This window comes from Megascapheus bottae, chromosome 3, assembly GCF_031878675.1.
Source record: "Megascapheus bottae isolate mThoBot1 chromosome 3, mThoBot2.hap1, whole genome shotgun sequence".
NCBI classification, from domain to species: domain Eukaryota; kingdom Metazoa; phylum Chordata; class Mammalia; order Rodentia; family Geomyidae; genus Megascapheus; species Megascapheus bottae.
The window spans coordinates 80,670,322-80,690,297 of record NC_143511.1 but is presented as its reverse complement, the minus strand read 5'-3'; the positions used below and the strand labels follow the sequence as shown (position 1 = coordinate 80,690,297).

The 19,976-nt window shown below is 39.8% G+C and overlaps 1 protein-coding gene across 1 annotated transcript in view; it reads right to left on the bottom strand.

Annotated features, from left to right (window-relative positions):
* The window catches only part of Mrrf (mitochondrial ribosome recycling factor), a 53,152-nt gene that overhangs the window by 10,849 nt on the left and 22,327 nt on the right, over positions 1 to 19,976 (bottom strand). Inside the window, exon 5 of the mRNA XM_090330575.1 lies at positions 14,988 to 15,079. Within this exon, the coding sequence (XP_090186701.1) occupies positions 14,988 to 15,079 (92 nt within the window). The remainder of the gene's footprint in view (positions 1 to 14,987; positions 15,080 to 19,976) is intronic.

Genomic DNA, 19,976 nt, shown 5'->3' with positions numbered 1-19,976 from the left:
TGTCAGGAGTTTAGGGATTTGGATCAGATCTTGTTACTTTTATGGTTTTTAATTCACCGAACAAAAATTATGCTGACATATTTAGGTCTCTTTTTTGTTCTGCCAAAGCATATGTCAGTATAAGGAAGGAAGAGGAAAATTAAACCGATCCACTAATTCAAAAAACTTAGTCCTGTTGAAATACTAGGAGGGGCAGAAAACAAATGAATCAGACTGTAAGAAACTTCTTAAACTTCTCTCAAAAAGATCAAATATTTCAATGTTATTTCATATAGAATTTTAAACAGGTATCTCACTGAATAGAAATGCTTAGTGAACATTTGTATCTAATTTTGGATGCCTGTTAATTTATATTTTAAATGGAAGAAAAATAATGCTTTTAAAAACACAAATTGAGAATCAAAAAGTCTTAAAAGGATACATAAAGAAAGAGAATTCGTTATATGTAATTTGGTTTCAATGCATTATTTTGCATTTATTAATAAAACACATTATTGTATTCCTTCGTTCCTCCCTTCCCTTCCTTCTCTCTCTCTCTTTCTCTCTCTCTCTTTCTCTCTCTCTCTCTCTCTCTCTCTCTCTCTCTCTCTCTCTCTCTCTCTCTCTCTCTCTCTCTCTCATTCTTCCCCTCCTTACCAGTCCTGGGGATTGAACTCAAGGCCTGGGCACTGTGCTTGAGCTTTTTCAAGGTTAGCACTCTACCACTTGAGCCACAACACCATGTCTGGCTTTTTCTGTGCATGTGGTACGGGAGAATCGAACCCAGGGTTTCATGCATGCTAGGCAAGCACTCTACCACTAGGCCAAACTCTCAGCCCTAATACTGATTTCTTACTGCAACCATGAATAGTTATTATTTTGACATTGTCAAAGTGGTGCTGTGACTCAAGCAGGAGAGTGTTAGCCTTGTGAAAAAAGCCCAAGGACAGTGTTCAGGCCCTGAGTTCAAGCCCAAGGACTGGCCAAAAAACCAAAAAACAAACAAAAAACAAATCTATTTAGCTGGGTGTGATGTTTAACATGTCTATAATCTCAGCACTGGGAAGGCCAAGGTAGGGAAATACCAAGTTCTAGGCCCATACTTCCTACACAGAAAGATCCTATCTCAAAAAAACAGAATAGGCTACATACACTGGCACTTGTCTACAATGGCAGTTCCAGGACAGCCAGGACAAAAGTCAGCAAGATATCCATCTCAGCCAATAAGCTGGGCATGATAGTCCCAGCAAGGCTAAGAGCTTTATTTAAAAAAAGAAAAAAGTGCTAGGTGTATGAGGCTTAAGTGGCAGATTGCCTGTTTGGCAAGTAAGGGGCCCTGAGCTTAATTCCAAAGTAAATAAAATAAAATAAATAAAATTTGTCTCAGACTTCAAATAGTTATAACAATCAAGGATGCTGGATAGGACACAGGACACACTGAGAGGAAGAAGGGCAAATGAAATCGCGTACTGAAAGGTGTCAAGAGCTACTTTATCTTTCTGAACCTGAGTTTTCCTTATCTTTAAATGATAACAAAGAAGGCATCTGACAGGGTCTAACTAGAGAAACTGAAAGAAGGAACATAAAGTATAAGCAAAGATGGCAGTGTGCAGTATTTGTGGGTATTTTAATCAAACACATTTAATAACTTCCTCATGAAACAATAAGGGCACATCTGTTTTAGAAAAGGAACTTATTATATTATGGAAATATTTTAATTTCTTTCCAGACCAGTGATTGATCTGATCATTTGCATTTCACATTCATAGGTTCTATGTGTGAACTCACATTTAAACTCCTTCCTTCTTTCCTTCCTTCTGTATGATACTAGGGTTTGAACTTGGGGTTTTAACTCAAGGTCTCATATTTACTCAGCTTGCTGGCTTGGCTAGCACTGTCACTTGAGCCACACCTCTTGCCTGGCTTTTTACAGGTTATTTTGAAAATAATTGCATGGACTTTCTGACTAGGCTGGTTTTAAAACCACAATCCTTCACATCTTAACCTGTTGAGAAGCAAGCAAGTTTAAATGTTTCTAGGACTTTGAACTGAGATGCTGAGTTCTGAACCTCCAAAATAATTGGATGTACATCAGCTTATCAAGCAAGTACTCATGGCCAGATTCTGGACACTCTAGAGAGAGGACAGGCCTGGTCAACTTTTCCAGAGACTGGTGGACAGAAACCTGTAGGCTACTACAGAACTTACAAAGACCACCAAAGCTGCTAGGATCTTTTCTCTGTTGGAAGAAGCACACAGAACTGTAGCACAAGTCTTTTACTTTGAGATTTGGAAAATGCCTAGAGAGCATGCTGAGCTGCTAGCTTCAGAAGAGAGGAGAGGGTATTTGGGGAAGAAGTTCAAGAGAACAGGAAGAGCAAGGCTGGAAAGGGCACAGCCACCTGCATTTGTTCTGCAGGTCTACAGTTTTTACAAGCCACAAAAATCAGGCTTCCAAACACAATAAAAACAAAACAAGGTTGAGGTGCCATTTATATGATAAACTCCATACATTTTCTAAATGAGCACCAGTATGATGGGAAGGTGCTGGCTGAGGGAAGGAAACAGCTCTATCAAGACTACAAAGCCCAGCTCCATGCTACTCTGAGCCTATCACTTCCAAGCTGAGTGACCTTAAGCCAGTTATTTAAACTCTTTGAGCTTTAGTTACCCATCTGGAGAAAGAAGTTTAAAACAAACAAACATTGTGACTTGTCAAATTCTTTTTTTTTTTTTTTTTTTGGCCAGTCCTGGGCTTGAGCTCAGGGCCTGAACACTGTCCTTGGACTTTCTCAAGGCTAGAGCTCTACCACTTGAGCCTCAAGCACCACTTCCAGCTTTTTTCTATGTATGTGGGACCGAGGAATCGAACCCAGGTCTTCATGCATGCTAGGTAAGCACTTTAACCACTAGGCCAAACTCCCGGCCCTTGTCAAGTCCTTAAAAGAAGAAAAATAGCAGTTACCATTGATGGAAAGAGGAAAATGGCGGGGAAGGATGAAATGAAGACTTTTCAAATAGACACAGAGTTTCAGTTTAGCAGGACAAAAGGCATTTTAGAGATGGTAGAACAACAATGTCATTTAATGTTACTAAAGTAGTTATATTTTTAGTATATACTTTATAATTTTAAAAAATGGGAAACAACAGCTATCAGATGGACTTTACTTTAGGACATTCCAGAAAAGGGGCTAATGTGTGCCCTTCGATAGTTAAGTTGGTTGAACAGAGGACAGTAGTGGACCTGTGATGGGTATCCTTAGGTTGCTGGTTTGAATCTGGCTCCATCTAAGAAAAGACAGAAAGAGAGGGGGGTGGGGAGGGAGGAAGGAAAGGGTCTTGGTAGCTTGTTCCAATGAACATGGCACATCACAAGAGAATTTGGGCAATAGGAAATTTTTTGCCAGACTTATGTGGACATCAATGTATAAAACCCATCTCAGTACATGGGAGAGATTGCACAGAAGTCCCTAAGCAGGTGGGGAGATGGGAAATTACAACCCATGCCACAACAGCTTCTTGGTTCAGTGATGAAGGTGACAGCTTTTTCTGCAAGGGCCAGAGAGCCTCCTGGCATGAGGTGGGGGTTGGCCTGAGCTGGCAGGGTCACACTCTGTACAAATTCTGCCACACTGGGCCGGGAGTTTGGCCTAGTGGTAGAGTGCTTACCTAGCATGCACGAAGACCTGGGTTCGATTCCTCAGTACCACATATGTAGAAAAAAATAAAAAAGCCAAAAGTGGTGCTGAGGCTCAAGTGGTAAGTCCAAGGACAGTGCTCAGGTCCTGAGCTCAAGCCCAGGACTGGCAAAAAAAAATCCAAAAAAAAAACAAAAACAAATTCTGCCACACAGATCTTCAAGTAACATCCTGGTCAGGGGCCTTCCTGCAAAGTTCCTTGAGCATGTTCCTATGAACAATACACAGAGGGCATGCCCCACTGTAACTAGCACAACAGAGAATCCCACTGACTAAAGTGATATTTCCTATTGTTTCAACCACATGGGACACACAGACATAGCTATACACCAGCACAGGAAGCCTTGCTCACTTCAGGGCAATTAGCAATCACCCACTCTAGGGAGGCATCCAACTTTAGAAAGATTTTTGATAATTAACAAAAAAAAAAAGTCCTTTAGGACAGACATGCTGTAAAGCCAAGATGCAAGCTGGAATCCCAGTTCTGCCAACTTGTTGGCTTCAGAACTTTGAATAGGTTACTCAGTGTCTCCTGTTTTCTCATGTATGGGATGGGGAGTACAGATATAACCCACAGATGTGAGGATTAAATGAGGAGGACCAAAGGCCTGGCATACTGTCAAAGGTATGCACTGAAGGAGCTCAATGGAGGGTGGCTGCACTATTATTCTTCCCCACAGAATCTCCAAGTCTTGGAGACAACAGGAGTGCGTGGGTTTCTAAAAGCAGCTGGCCCATGGAGTGGTAAGCAGAGAGGGACAGCAGGGGAATGGAGAGCAGCAACAAGTGTATGAGTGTGGGCCAGAGGCCATCATTTTTGCTCCAGTGGCTGGGGGTGGGGTGGGGGGAGGAGCTAAGGGAGAAAGAAGCTGCACTCTAGAGAATGGTGTATCAAAACACATTTCTGACAGTTACTCTTTCTCCAGCCAACTACCTCCACAAGCTGCTGTAGGGAGACTCCCCAAGCAGGAGCACGGTCCAGTACCAGCAGTGAGCCCTGCTTCACTGTTTACTGGAGGTACCTGCCCAATGCCCCGAGGCTGCTGGCCTTGAAGTAAATGTTTTGGTTTGTGTAGCCCAGCCAGATTTCCTTTGCTTCCAGGTACCCTATCTGCTTCCCTACCACTGGCCTGTCTTATATACAATAATGTCTCATAAAGACATATAGTACAGGAAATCATACATTTGAGAAAGACTTTTACCTCCCAGTAGTTAATTTTAGTTCTCTCTGGGGACCCAGCTGATCACCTGCTTTCACAGGGTTATTTTGTGAGCGTGGCTAAACCACCCCAAAACACAGCCCCACAGGATAGAAAAAGAAATAGAAGGCCAGGGCTGACCTTAACTGAGTCACTTCTCCTTCCTTATCACCCCCAGGACAGGATCCAAGCACTGGGAGAGGTTGACACAACTCTTACCCATTCCCACAAGCCTAGGCTTGGTAGTTAACACAGACCTGATTCTCAATGCCAAGCTGAATAACTAGACAGTGGCTTTGGGTCTATTCAATAAAGCATTGGAGGAAGTCTGAATCTAAACAAGATGAGGGGCAGTGGTGAGGGGAAGGAAATGGAGACCAAGACATGAGAAAGGATATCAAGTTTGTGAAGTAATGCACCTCTATCTGGTGAATATAATGTAACCCTTCTATTAATTACAATAAAAATATATGAAAAAAAAAAACTGCCAGGTTCAAAGCCCAGATCTACCATTTCTAAGTTATGGGGTCCTAGGCAAATAAAATAACCATTGTTTCAATTTCCCTATCAGTATATATAATACTATTCACTTAGACAGATTGTTATAAAGATTAAACAAGTTAATACGTATACAAGTACATATAAAAACTGCATATGAAGTTATCAAATTATTTTCAGCTGTCAATTACAAGGTAATAGACTTCATAGTGGGCTGGGTGTGTAGCTCAGTTGCAGAGCATTTGCCTATACTACCTGTGAGGCTCTGCGTTCAGTCTTCCACACTACTGAGAGAGAGCTTAACACATACAAGCCCTTTTCAGAAGAGCCCTTCTATTAATTACAATAAAAAAAAATATGGAAAAAAAATACAAGCCCTGATTCTAAACACAGGTTTTGGGAAAAAAAAAGACCACCTGTCCTTTCACTTGTGAGCTGTGTGACAAAAAAGAACTTCCTTCTGTAATTTACTTTGTTCCTCTATAAAACAGGGATTATTAACATTCTGATCTGAAAAGGTTATTTAAAAGACTGATTGTGTCAGCTAACACATGAACAGCATCAGGAACAGCAGTAGGCACACACGCATAGCGAGTACTCACATTCCTTTATTCCATAAATACTTCCTGCATGGTATACCCTATTCCAGAGATACTCCAATGAATAAAACTGACAGAGCTCTTCTTCTCCCTTCTAAAAGCATCCATGTTCTAATAAAGGACAGATTAGAAGACAGCAAACAAATACACAGTATAAAAAAGGAATGTGCCATAAAAAAAAGAAGAAAAGGAACTACGGAAAGAACTTAACAGTAGTATCATAACAGGTTGGTTTATATTTTTTCATATATTTTTTATTGTAATTGATAGAAGGGTTACATTATATTCACCAGATAGAAGGTGCATTACTTCACAAACATTGATACCCTTTCTCAAGTCTTGGTCCCCATTTCCCTCCCCCCACCCCAGGCTGGTTTATATTTGCCTCTTTATCTGGCCCTGGTGTTCTCTGGATCCTTTCCATAATATAATAACAATAACTAATACTTGTAGAGCCCTTTCAATAACTGGACATTTAGCTGAATATAATCAGTGAATCTCACAAAAATCCTAAACATTACGATTACTGCCTGAATTTTACCATTTACAAAGCAGAGGTTCAGATCAAGAACTCTTGCCTATTCCTGACAGACCTGGAATTTGAACCCAGTATACCTTGACTCCTAAGTTCTAGGCCTTCTGCTGGTTAGACACATCTAGTAATTATTCTTACCAGAGGTATCAATAAGAAGAGAACTACTCATCCATTAAAATCTGCTGAGATATACATCTCACTGATGCCCTCCAGTTTCCCTACATTCTCTCCAAGGGGAGAAAGGAAAAGAGGGAATAACTATAGGTGACGGCAATGGAATAAACAATCTGCCCTACAACAACAATCAGTAGATATTATAAAGTTGTACGTGAAGCAAAGGGGCAGGGAGAAAAGGAGCCTCATCTGTGTGCAACTTTAACCTAAGTATTTATCAATGGTAACTCTCTCCTCTGCCCAGGCTCTACTCTTGATTTCTAACTGTACTTCTTTCTGTGCTTCAATCAGCACATTGGTACCCAGCAGGTTGCCCCACCCTATACTCTTGGGATGTGCAATAGGAGGCACTTCTAAAAAAAAACACAATCCAGGTGGGAAGCAGGACAATACCAGGCATCCTGAAACTACATGGAACCTCCAGGACTAGGTGACTAGATGGTGAGAGAAGATGTAACACTTAACTCAACCTGGAGAATGAATGGCCTTATAAAGTAGCCATGGAAAGCAGGCTGTAAGGATAAACAGGAAGAAAAAAGCAGCTACCACTTCTTTAAGTGTAATTTTGTGGACAACCCCTTCCAAGTCAGATATTTAGCCTGTCATGTCATGAGGTATTCTTTGATTTTTTTTTCCTTTCAAGATTACTATATTTGTATGGACTATGTAAGAAAGGAGAATCACCAATATTTCGTGGAATGTGTAAATTACTATACCAACCTTGTAACAAGATATATAAGGTAACACAGTGGCTGGCCCAGGAGCTCATGCCATCAGCCTGAGTAGCAGCGGGGCTGAGCAAGAACGGTGACTCTGGATTCAAGATTGAATAATCTGTGACTTTACCAATAAACGTTCTGATCCCCAGTTTCCTTCTTTGTATTTTACCCATCTCAAAAATTCTATTTCTAGCAGTCAAGAAAATAATGGGATTACCATGAAAATACACATGCATCATATTATTAAGAACAAATTTCTTTTCTTCTCTTTTCTTTTCTGCCAGTCCTGAGGCTTGATCCCAGGGCCTGAGCACTGTCCTTGGGCTTTTTCCTCAAAGCTAGCACTCTGTCACTTGAGCCACAGCACTACTTCTGGCTTTTTCTATGTATGTGGTACCAAGGAATCGAACTCAAGTCTTTGTGCATGCTAGGCAAGCACTCTACCACTAGGCCAAACTCCCAGTCGAGAACAAATTTCTTTTAAAAAGGCATTATGTGGCACTAAAAGCATTTAATACTATGTATATTAACTAAAAACGTATAAGTGCTCCTCTTTAATGATATATCCTGTTAAACGCATTGTAAACTGAAATATCCTAAGCTGAAAATTCATTTTATCATACACCTAACCCAACAATGTAGTTTAACACTTCAGCACACTGTTTAATATACTTTCCCATTGTGATTACATGACTGACTGAGAGCTGAGACTCACCGCCATGAACAAGACCAAAAGAAAGTATTGTACCACACATTGATAGCCAAGGGGAATATAAAAAAAAAAAATCAAAATTCAAAGTACGGTTTCTACTGACTCCACATCATCATAAGGTGAAAAAAAATCTTACATCAAACCATCATAAGCCAACAACTTTGTGTGTATGTGTACTGGTTAAAATATGCATTTTTAAAATAAGAGAATGCAAACTAAAATTAAACATGATTACTTCTAGAAATAATAATAAACTTGCAATTAAAAAAAGAGACCCAGGCACGGGTGGCTCACACCTGTAGCTCACATCTGTAACCCTAGCTACTTAGGAGGCTGAGCCAGATGAATCACAGTTCAAAGCCACGCCAAAAAGGAAAGTCATGAGACTCATCCACAGCTAACCATAAAGCAGGAAGTGATGCTGTAAGCTAAAGTGGTAGGGTGCTAGCCTTGAGCAAAAAAAGCTGAGAGACAGCGTCCAGGCCCTCAGATCAAACCCCAGAACCAAAAGGAGAGTGAGAGAGACAGACAGAGAGTGATGAAAATTATGTATTTATGAGACTGGTGGCCATAATTATATAGAGTATATTAACAACTCAACAATAAAAGGAGAAAATAACCAACCAAAAAATGGACAAAAGAAGTGATATTGTGGCTCAAGTGGTAGAAAACTAGCCTTGAACTGAAGAGCTCAGGGACAGCGCCTAGGCCCAGAGTTCAAACCCACCACTGAAAAAAATAAAAAACAAAAGAACAAAAACAAAAACACATTGGAGATTCTTTATAGCCGGGTGCTGGTAGCTCATATCTGTAATCCTAGCTACTCAGGAGGCTGAGATTTGAGGATTTTGGTTCAAGCCAGCCTGGGCATGAAAAATCTGTGAGACTCTTATCTCCAATTAACCACCAGAAAACCAGAAGTGACACTGTGGCTCAAGTGGCAGAGTGACAGCCTTGAGTCAAAGAGCTCAGGGATAGCACCAAAGCCCAGAGTTCAAGTCCCCCCCCCCACACACACACAAAGGCAAAGAATTTGAACAGACATTTTTCTAAGGAAAATACAAATGGCAAACAAGCACATGAAAAGATGACCAATATCATCAGCCACTACAGAAAAGCAAATGAAAAGCATGAGGTATCACTTCACACTATTATAATAGTGCATTGGGTAAGGAGGTAAGAAACTGGAATTTTCATATATTGTTGGTAGGAATATAAAATGGGAAGAGAAACATCTGTAAATTCCTCAAAAGTCAGAGTTACAATATGACCCAGAAATTCTACTACTAGGAATATATACAAGAATATTAAAAACATGTTCCCATAAAAACTTGTACAATATTCACAGTAGCTAACAAGGAGAAATCATCCAAAGGTTTCTCTGCTGGCAAACTGATAAGTCAAACGTGGTATATATCCACAGAATGGAATATTATTTTTCGATCAAAAAGCACTGGAACATGTTATTGTGTGGATGAGCCCTGAGAACAGTATGCTAAGTGAAGCAGATTTTATGATTTCATTTACATGACATGTGTGGAATAGCAAAACTGAAGATGGAAAATGAATTATTACCTGCCTATACCTATCTCAGAAGGATGCCTGGACAGAAGCAGAGTGTGACTGCTAATGGTAAATGCCAATGGCATTCGGTTTTGGGTGTGTAACAGTGAAAATGTCCTAAAATTGATTATGGAAATGATTGTACACCGCTGTGGACATACTAAAAGACAGACTTGCATTCTTGTAGTGATGAGTGAAGATCTCAACAAAACTGTTAAAAAGCCTCAATCTCGCCGGTCCTCATCACTGAGCAGTACTGTCAGGCCATCTTCCTCAGGACTGTGAAGGTGATGCTGCCCTGAACCTTTTCATGCAGAAAAGGTCGCAAGATGTTGATATCAATGGAAAACTTGATGACAACTTTAAAAAAAAAAATCATCTGTATTGAGCGTCTTTCCTCTGTACTGCCTTCCAATGGTTTGGTTTTCCTGTTCTCTCTCCTCTTCCTCCTTCATAGGAGTAGTTTATCCCCCTAGTCCCCACCTACCCCACCTTGCTTGTGACTGAACCCAGGGGCTCCTTCATGTCAGGCAAAGGCCCTACCACCGAGCTACTTCCCAGCCATCTCTCAAAAACCTTCACAGAAGTTAAGTGTTGCTGTTGCCCCAACTTATACATGAAGGCTCAGAGAGCTGAAATATCTCACCTAAGGGCACATACCTTTTATTGGTTTTCTTTCCCTTGGGTTCTTCCCCCTATCCGTTCCTTGGCTGTATAGCAGCCTCTCCTGCCCATCCACCCCTGCCTGACCCAGAAAATCCTGGTCACATCCAGGACAAACTGTTCATCCGTGTGCAGTAGGAAAAAAACAATGAAAAAACTGTAACTCAGGAGTTTTCACCATTGTTACTTGGGAAGCTACCTTGTCTGATTCTAAGTAAAATTTTCCTTCTATTGCCTGGGAACAAAGTGTGTTTAGTATAAGTATCAGGTCTTCAACAATACCCAGAAGAAAAAAGGGAACTGATGACAGAAATATCCAAATATCCAATGGTGGTGAGGCCTTGAGGAGCAGTTCTATGAGCAGAGGGTACAAAGGAAAGTCAGAATCCCTGGCAGAAAATAAAACAAACCTCACAGCACAGTTAGGACTAGTGACTAGATTTTTCTATTTGGGATATACCTTCCAGGAGGTCTTGTTCACAGTAATTCACATGCAAAGAACAAACCAAGTGCTTATTAACAATCAAACTACAGTGTTCCTGAGCAACTTAAATTCCATGATAATCACAACATAATTATCCAATTCTTCCCATCCCTAAAAGTGTGTGTGTATGCGGGGGGAGGGGGAGAAAAAGGGAGACAGAGAAAGAGAGAAAGAAAGAAAGAAAGAAAGAAAGAAAGAAAGAAAGAAAGAAAGAAAGAGAGAGAGAGAGAGAGGCCAGGAGTTTGGCCTAGTGGTAGAGTGCTTGCCTAGCATGCACGCAGACCCGGGTTCAATTCCTTGGTACCACATACATAGCAAAAAGCCGGAAGTGGTGCTGAGGCTCAAGTGGTAGAGCTCTAGCCTTGAGAAAGTCCAAGGACAGTGCTCAGGCCCTGAGCTCAAGCCCAGGACTGGCAAAAAAAAAAAAAAAGAGAGAGAGAGAGAGAGAGAGAGAGAGAGGAGAGAGAGAGGGGGGAGGAAGAAGGGAGGGAGGGAAGAAGGAAGGAAGGAAGGAAGGAAGGAAGGAAGGAAGGAAGGAAGGAAGGAAGGAAGGTCGTTCGGTCAGTCGGTCGGTGGATCATGACCCTGGGGCTGGGAGAGAGACTGGGTAAGAGACAGAAGAGAACACTGAGGACAAAAAGAATTCAGCAAAGGAATAAAATATCCTTTGTTTGACTACTAAATAATCCAGGGGAGGGGGAGGAAGAGAGAGAGAGAGGAAGGGAGGGAGGGAGGGAGGAGAGAGAGAGAGAGAGAGAGTTGCAAAAACTACTTAACCAGGAGAATTAGCTAATGACACTATAAAAGAAAGAATTAAAATATGTCAAATACCTGTGACATGCCTCTCACATGAATCCTCATTTATGATATCTTAGAATTCCACAAAAAAATAGACATTATTCTCATTTTACAGATAAAGAGGCCATCAGCTTCAAAAATTTAAGCAAGGTGGGCATTGGTGTCTTACGCCTGTAATTCTAACTACTCAAGAGGATCACAGTTTGAAGCCAGCCTGGGCAGGAAAGTCCCTAGGAGACTTATCTCTAACTACTCAAAAACTAGAAGTGGTGCTGTGGCTCAAGTGGCAGAGTGCTAGCACAAAGAGGCTCAGGGACAGTATACAGGCCGTGAGTTCAAACTCCACAACCACCACCAACAACAACAAAGATCAAGCATCCTAGCTAGAGTCACTAACCGCTCCAGCTATCAAACTGGTCACAGTTTCAGCTATCAAACTGTCAGACCTTCTATAACATCCATACTGATACCATGCCAAGACCACATTCCCTGAGCTGCTCCAAACCAATGACCCTACATGTTAGAATACTCTAGAGTCAGACTATTATGGTCAAAGAAGGGCCCTTTGGCAGGTCATCTTTGCTCAGGAATGCCCTAGCATCCTGGCCAAGACTTACTCTTACCTGCTACAATTCTTCCCTTTCCCTTTATCTCTCCTAGGTGTTGGCAGCAATATACCTCTTGCTTATCTTATTCTATCCTGGTATCTGCTTCTCAGGGAATATCAAATGAAAAATCCAGAGAGTAACAGACTGTGATAGAAGTGCTTTAACTTTTTACTTAATTCTAATTAAAATAAGCATAATGTAATCACTGATAAAAGAATAGCAGGACGATCAACAAAGAATATAAACTCAGAGGATGTGAGTTAACCATATATACTTTTAGCTTTTGAGTGAATTCATAGCTTTCTTACTCCATTTATTTAAAACTAGACCTGAGTTTAGCAATTTCAAACCAAGGCAGCTGGATTCTGCTTGGTGTAGTTTAGCGCGTAATGAAGATGTGAGTAAGATGGAGACAGAAATTGACCAATCAAAGAAGAAAAGTAAAACTATACCCACAGTTAGTGGGGAAAGATATAAGCTAGTCTCTGATGCTCAATGGTATTTTACCTGAAATGAGAGAGAAAAAAAAAAAACTTAAAGCAATTCAGGGCTGATCTTCAGAGGTTATAAGAGGAACTGGCATCAATTTATAGATGTGTGGCCCAAGACTAATACTTTAGCTCTCTGAATCTCAGTTTCTTCATCCCTAAAAGACAATGTTGTCTTACCTATTTGTGACAGGAAATGAAAGAAATAGAACATTTCCTGACATTGTGTGTTTAATAAACATCAAAAGCTTCCTGCATATTATCAAAATGAAATTCCCTAATAATAATATAAAACAAATTCCATGTCTTAATTTTACAGATGGGCTTTGAGACTCAGGGAAGCAAAGACAGTTTTCCACGTTTGCACAACTAAAAAGTGTAAGAGCTAGAACTCAATTCAATGTGACACCAAGACAGAAATTTAACCACTATCTATATATATATATATATTACTGCTTTCTTACCTGTATATGTCAGGGAAAGAAAGTTTCTAGTGATTAACTCCCTTTCTTACAACTTCGTTTTTTCCTAAAATTATTTCATTTACTGAAATCATAATTCATTCTGTACTTCTACAATTTAAAAAAAAAATCATACTATTTAATTTTTTTCTCACCAAATTCCTGCTTCTCATTAAGTACTATTTCACCTACTTTATAAATAAGGAACTGAAAAGGTAGCAAGCTGCTAGGAAGTGCCCAGTCATATAGAAGTCACTCCCAAAACCTTATAAAACCTCGGTCCCCTTACTTTTAAATCAAGTTCTTTCCCTCATATGATATAAGTCTCTGTAATAAAGAAGAGATGAGTTAATTTATTTCTTATCTGGAAACCTACCAAACACATAATTCAGCAAGAGGCCTCATGACCCCACCACCTTGTCAAAGGGAACAAAATACATAAAAATGAGGTTTGCAGGAACAGACGGTTTTGGTCTGTCAACTTTCTCTTGGATTACATCCGTCAACCAAGAAAAATAGTGTAACAAATTCTCATGTCTTTAGAAATTTAAGTTAAGCTTATTATTCTTTCAAACTTACATACAACACATTATAGACAGCAACTAACTCTTGATGAGCTTGCAAAGATTTGTATTTTGTCCAACCTAACCTTGAAGAAAACATATAACCTAGAACTAGACTGCACTGAAAAAAATCCAATTAGCACTGTACATTTAGCAACATGAATTCACAGAGAACGTTCACGGTTTTCTAAGGGACCCAGAAGAGCCGAGAAGAACACTTTTACCTGTTACATGAGGAAACCAGAGCCAAGGGAGGTGAGGTGGCTTGCCCAGGTTTTTAGGCAGAAAATTAACCTGTTAACTGCAATCTATTACATTTGTAAATCTTAGTTCTAATGTCCACAGTGTACTTCACACTTCTAGATTATTCAGCTACTCAGTAAGGAACAGAAAAACAAGATTCCAATCCTGATGGGGACTTACATGTTATGTAATCTTGTGAAGTCCCTAATATTATTTGAATTGCAAGGATGTATTTTTGGACCATAATCTGTGGGTCACAGTAAGTTCCACAAGTCAATAGGAGGTAACATAAACAAGAGGCCTGGCACACAGCCTATGAGGGCCACGAAGACAAACAGCAGGTCTTTAGTCCCTCAATAGGACTTGTTACACTTACATTCTCAGAAAACAGATTGAGCGATTGAACTTACTAGTCAAATAGGTACTACTCTTGAACCAAATCTGTATGGAATTAGCACTATTCTGTTCATATGCCTAAAACTTCATCTAGCAAGCTAAAATAGTTCCTCAAGGAATAGGTTAGAGATTACAACGGCTGCCTTTTTTCCCCTGACCTATGGCTTTTATACATGCTCTTCAATGATGGGAATGCTCTTCTCCTAAACTGTTGACTCCTCTCCACTCAGCTCTCAGCAGCAGTGTTACCTTCGTATAGTCCTCCTAAGCTCAAGGTGCTCCTATGACCACCATTCTCTCTACTTCTCTCTATCAGGCACCACTGGCTTTTCTTTCTTCAAAGCATTTCCCTACCTGTAGTGACCTTATCTACTGATTTGTCCTTTCTAACCAATGTATGAGTTTACTGCTGTAGGCTCAGTATCTAGCACCTAACAGACACTTGATAGGTATTCTGAATCAGTTAGCTGGACCTAAAATGGATTTGCTAGGATGAAAGATGTAGTAAGGTAAGCTACTGACCTAAGAGTGTAGAGCAAGGCACTAGTTTCCATCCAAAGACAATCATTTCATTTCACTGAACTATATTAATTTCAACCAAACTTACTTAGGAATAGGAACCCGAATTAGCGTCCCTTCCACTTCTGGATTCAGATTCATTCCACTTTCTCTTATAGCCTTGATAGCTGCAGCTGTACACTGAAAACCAGATCAAAAGGTAAACAGAATTAGTAAATAATTATTACCACATGTGAGCCCTCTGTTGATAACTGGCAACCCATCTTGGCAGAACATGGAAACATTTAGTTCTGTTACCAGTAAGATCAGGAAGTTACATTGGTGTAGAGTGCTTTGATCAAGCTGAATAGCAAACTATGTCCACTCCTGGTACCAGTGTATTGCGGAAGGAAAAAAGAAAGAGAAGAAAAAATAAAAAGAAAACAGCTCTGCTTCTTTGAAAATATTTCAATGGTCTGAAGCAACACAGATCAAAACCACAAGAAATTCTCAAGGGAGGAGGGCTGGTCTGTGTGCAAAGATTGGTGTAAAGACAGATGAAAGATTTCATACATTAAAAACTCTAGTTGACATTTACAAAATATACCAGTGTAGACTTGGAATGAATAAATTTAACTCATTCACATCTATACTTATACTGATTCACATTTTCAAATGAATAATAAATCTCACCGATAAGTGCTACAGGAAAGTCAAAATGGAATCATGTTAAAAGCATGTGTTTTAGAGTCAGAAAATCCATATTTCAAATCCCAGGTCAGATAACATTTGACTCAAAGCAGTAGGTGTGACCTCTCTAAATTCTCAATTCATGATCTGAGATGATACCTAAACCTCACATTAGTCATGAGATAATATAAGCAATTCATCAGGCTCTGTCCCAGTCATTGTACAAATAAATTACAAACATTTATTAAAAAATGGGCCCATGCTCAGGTGGCTGAGATCTGAGAAGTCAGTTTGAAGCCAGTTTAGGAAGACAAATTCCTCAAGACTCTTTAACCAACAAAAAGCCAGAAGTGGAGGCATAATTAAAGTGGTGTGGCCCAGCTGAGAGTAGAAAAGCTCTGTGAAAGCAAGAGGCACTGAGTTCAATCTCCAGTCTTGTACAAATAAACAAACAACCAAACAAGGAATGCACAACCCCCACCAAATAAGACTGAGTTGCTATCATTACCTAGACAATATACTGATGCCTTCTTACATTCTTGAAGGGCTTTTCTGACAGGTTATTCACTGATGTGTCATCTGGCACATCAGTATACTGGACTTACCTTATCCAAGAGCAACACTGTAACTGTGCCTGGAGTGCAATTCTAAAGGGACTCTTAGGTTTGACCAGAGTCAATTCACACCGCCTCAACTCACAGGCCAATTCTGGGCCTTAAGTTCCTCCACTTGACTTTGCAGTTTAAATGCATAGGGTGGCACCTTTATTCTTTCAGACATACTATTTCAGAGGAGGTGCCTAAGCTTTATATTTTATTGTTAAGTGACTTTAAATTTATACTCACATGAAATAATACTGTAAGACCCAAATTACAAATCAGAATGTTCACATACAGATGTATAGAATCTAAGTGTGTATGGAAACCAACCGTGGCCAGTGCTTAAAATAATACTTTTGACCAAGAATAATCAACTATAGAAAGGATTTCTAATTAACCAAGCTTTTCTTATGTGCGGTATATAGGAACCTAAAGGATAAAGTCAAATCCCTACGGATACAATGATCTTCTCTAAGAATCTGAGAGAGGGAGCATGGTTTCTGGTTTCTGTCTTACTTCCACTTACTAACACAGTTAAGAGGGGTCTGAGAACTGGGCACAATGGCTCATGCCTGTAATCCTAGCTACTCAGGAGGCTGAGATCTGAAGATCAAGGTTCAAAGCAAGCCCCGGCACTGAAGAATGAGATATTCTTATCTCCAATTAATCTCTAGAAAACAGGAAGTGGGGCTTGGTTCAATGGTAGGGTGGTAGCCTAGAGCTGAAGTGTTCAGGGACACACCTAGGCCTAGGGGTAGGGGTAGGGTGGTCACCTTGAGCTGTAGAGCTCAGGGACAGCACCCAGGCTGAGTTCAAGCCCCATGACCTCCATGACCTCCCCCACCCCCAAAAAGAGGGGTCTAAATGGAGATTTAGTTTAACGGTGTTACTTTGTCTAGTTTAATGTATTCAGAAATTATGACAAGCTAATTTTTTATTAGAAAAAAAAAGGAACTAGGTCTGGTGTAGAAAGGATATGGCCGAAGTAAATAAAAGTTAACAGGATAAAGCAATAAACTTGATTTTCCTCTGCATGAGAATAACCATCATTTTTAAGAAAATGAAACACTAACTTACAAAGTTAGTGTGAAAGAGCTCTTCATTGGAAGGGAAGCCTGATTTCAAATCTCCCAGTCCTCTTCTTCAGCCTCTCCCTGCATGGCTGGTAAGACACAGCTGTTACGTACCACTACTAGCATAACCACCTTTCACAGTCTGGCCTAAGTAATTTCATATAGCCTTTCGTTGGAGGCACAGGAGCACTCTAGTGACACTACACTGGGCAGAAACCGTTTTTCAGTATTTACAACTTCCTAGTACCAGGCAAAGCTCATTGAAAGAATGCATTAATGATTGAGTTTAAATCTACTAGAAAAACTCATCTCCTTACTTTACTTCATCTACACAACCCCTCAAAACCTGATTTTAATACTTTTAAGTTTTCTTTTTTATGTCTTTCAATAGTGAAAAAAAATTGAGGCTTCTTTTTTTTTTTTTTTTTTTTTTTTGCCTGTCCTGGGCTTGAGCTCAGGGCCTGAGCACTGTCCTTAGACTTTCTCAAGGCTAGAACTCTACCACTTGAGCCTCAGCACCATTTCCAGCTTTTTGTTTCTATGTATGTGGTACTGAGGAATCGAACCCGGGTCTTCGTGCATGCTATAGGCAAGCACTCTACCACTAGGCCAAACTCCCAGCCCTTGAGGCTTCATTTTTATAAAGAAATATACTATAAGAAGTAGCTGATCTAACATATAGATTCTAGGCTGACATGGTACACGCAAACCCTCCCAGGAAATTTAGTCATTCAACACAAACCTGAACTACTCGTGGGTCACGGGTTCATACAGAATTTCTCTTATCTTAGTCTTACACCCTCACCGAAAGAGAATGCTCATCAGTATTACACTGATTCTGGGGTCAGGCAAAAAAAGAGTACTGTGATAATTAGCAATGTATGACATTGCTATTCTTAAGTTTATCTATGCTTAAGGATAAAAGATGACAAAACTTGTAGACAAGTGAACAAGAGCTTGAGAATTAAGAGTCAAGCTCAAGTCTGTACATTAGCCTATCAATTTCTGGCCTTCCTCCGTCTCCTTCTCTGTATCCAAATGAATCTTAAGGAATTCAAGGTCTATGAAAACAGACCTCATCTGTCTTAATCATCAATGAATTCCCCCAAATATGTGTTGAATTATAAATGAATGGTAAAAGGAACACAGGCTTTCTTCTCAAAGAGAGCTACCTCAAATCTTAATTATACAACGAAAGTACGAATCTAGGGGAGACATTTTAATCTGAGCCTGTTTCCTCATCTAAATGGAACAATAATGTTAATTTTACTGTTGATCATGTGAAACAAAATATGAGAAAGTGACTGGCAACATAACACATATTAGTAACTTTCTCCTCTCCACAAGAATAGATCCTGCAGGATTTTTTTTCTTGTATTTGCTTTATTTTGTTCAAATACTACTGTAGCTACATTCCCTTCTCTTCCCATCATTAATTCTAGTTTTGGACAAGTTTATGGAAGGCAGCAATTGTGTGTATCATTTATCAATCAGGACATATGTTAAACAAATGCAACAGTCTTTTGTCCTCAATACATTCAAAAAAGATTTTGCATGTAAACCTGCATCATGTCACTATAACATGACACAGATAGATATACTCCGATTTAGAAAGAAACCCAACTGTATGCCAAACAAAAAGGGATTATATAAACACAGAGAAGATTAGCTCAGCATTTTGAAGTTATGAACCTGAGAACTCTATGGACAACTTGTAAGCTAGAGGAAGGAAATGTTTTGTTAGAGCTATTTATTTAATTTATACACCAGATGAGATAAAGAAATTTAAAAGACAATGTAACTCACACTTTCTCACTCTGTTCTTATAAATATGAACCTATCTGCTGCAATGCTTGTTAAGCTTTTTGCAAAACAGAGTATTTTAACTTGGAAAAATGGCAAAGATGTTTTAAAGCTATATTCCAACTTCCTAAGAAAAAAAATTATGCTGTTAATACCTCCTCCTGCCTCAGAAGATGCTTTGGTGGCCAATCAGGTACTTCTTTTGTGAATACCATTTGATATTTAATAACAGAAGTGGCTGGCTCTGAAAAGCAATCTGTCTGATGAGCTCTTCAAGCTGTGTAATTAGGAGGCTATTCCCTAAACTGCCCTACAGTGCCTAGGGAATTAGATGAGCAAGACAGAAAGGCCATAGCAAGTTCAGAGAGGCCAGTGTGGGAAAGAGGGGACAGTTCCCCTTTCATCCATGTCTCTGTTCCTCAGTAATCCCATGAATGAATGCTCCTTTCTAACAACCGAATGGCAAGAACTCATCCATTAAGGGAAATTTATGAAATACTTCTGTGTATCAGCATTGTAGTTTTACTCATTGTGTTGATGCTAGACACAATGAAAAAGTTTGATAAGTTAACAGTACTCCTTGGATATCCATCTAAGGAGACCGTGAATAAGGAAAAACCAGAAATGTTCAGGATGCAGAGTTCAGAACTCTAAGATTATTCAAATTTACCTGTATGTACAGTAATATGGGAACCTATAACTTGAAACTGCAGAAGGCTACATTACTGTCATGCTGAATGTCATTGGCTCACACCTGAAATCCTAGCTACTCAGGAAGCTGGGATCTGAAGATCACATTATGAAGACAGATCGGAAGAAACCCCTCTAATCATCCAAAACAAAAGTGGAGCTAAGGCTTAAGCAGTAGAGCGCTATCCTTAAGCATTTTAAAAGCTCAGGGAGAGCACCCAGGCCCAGAATTCAAGCCCCAAG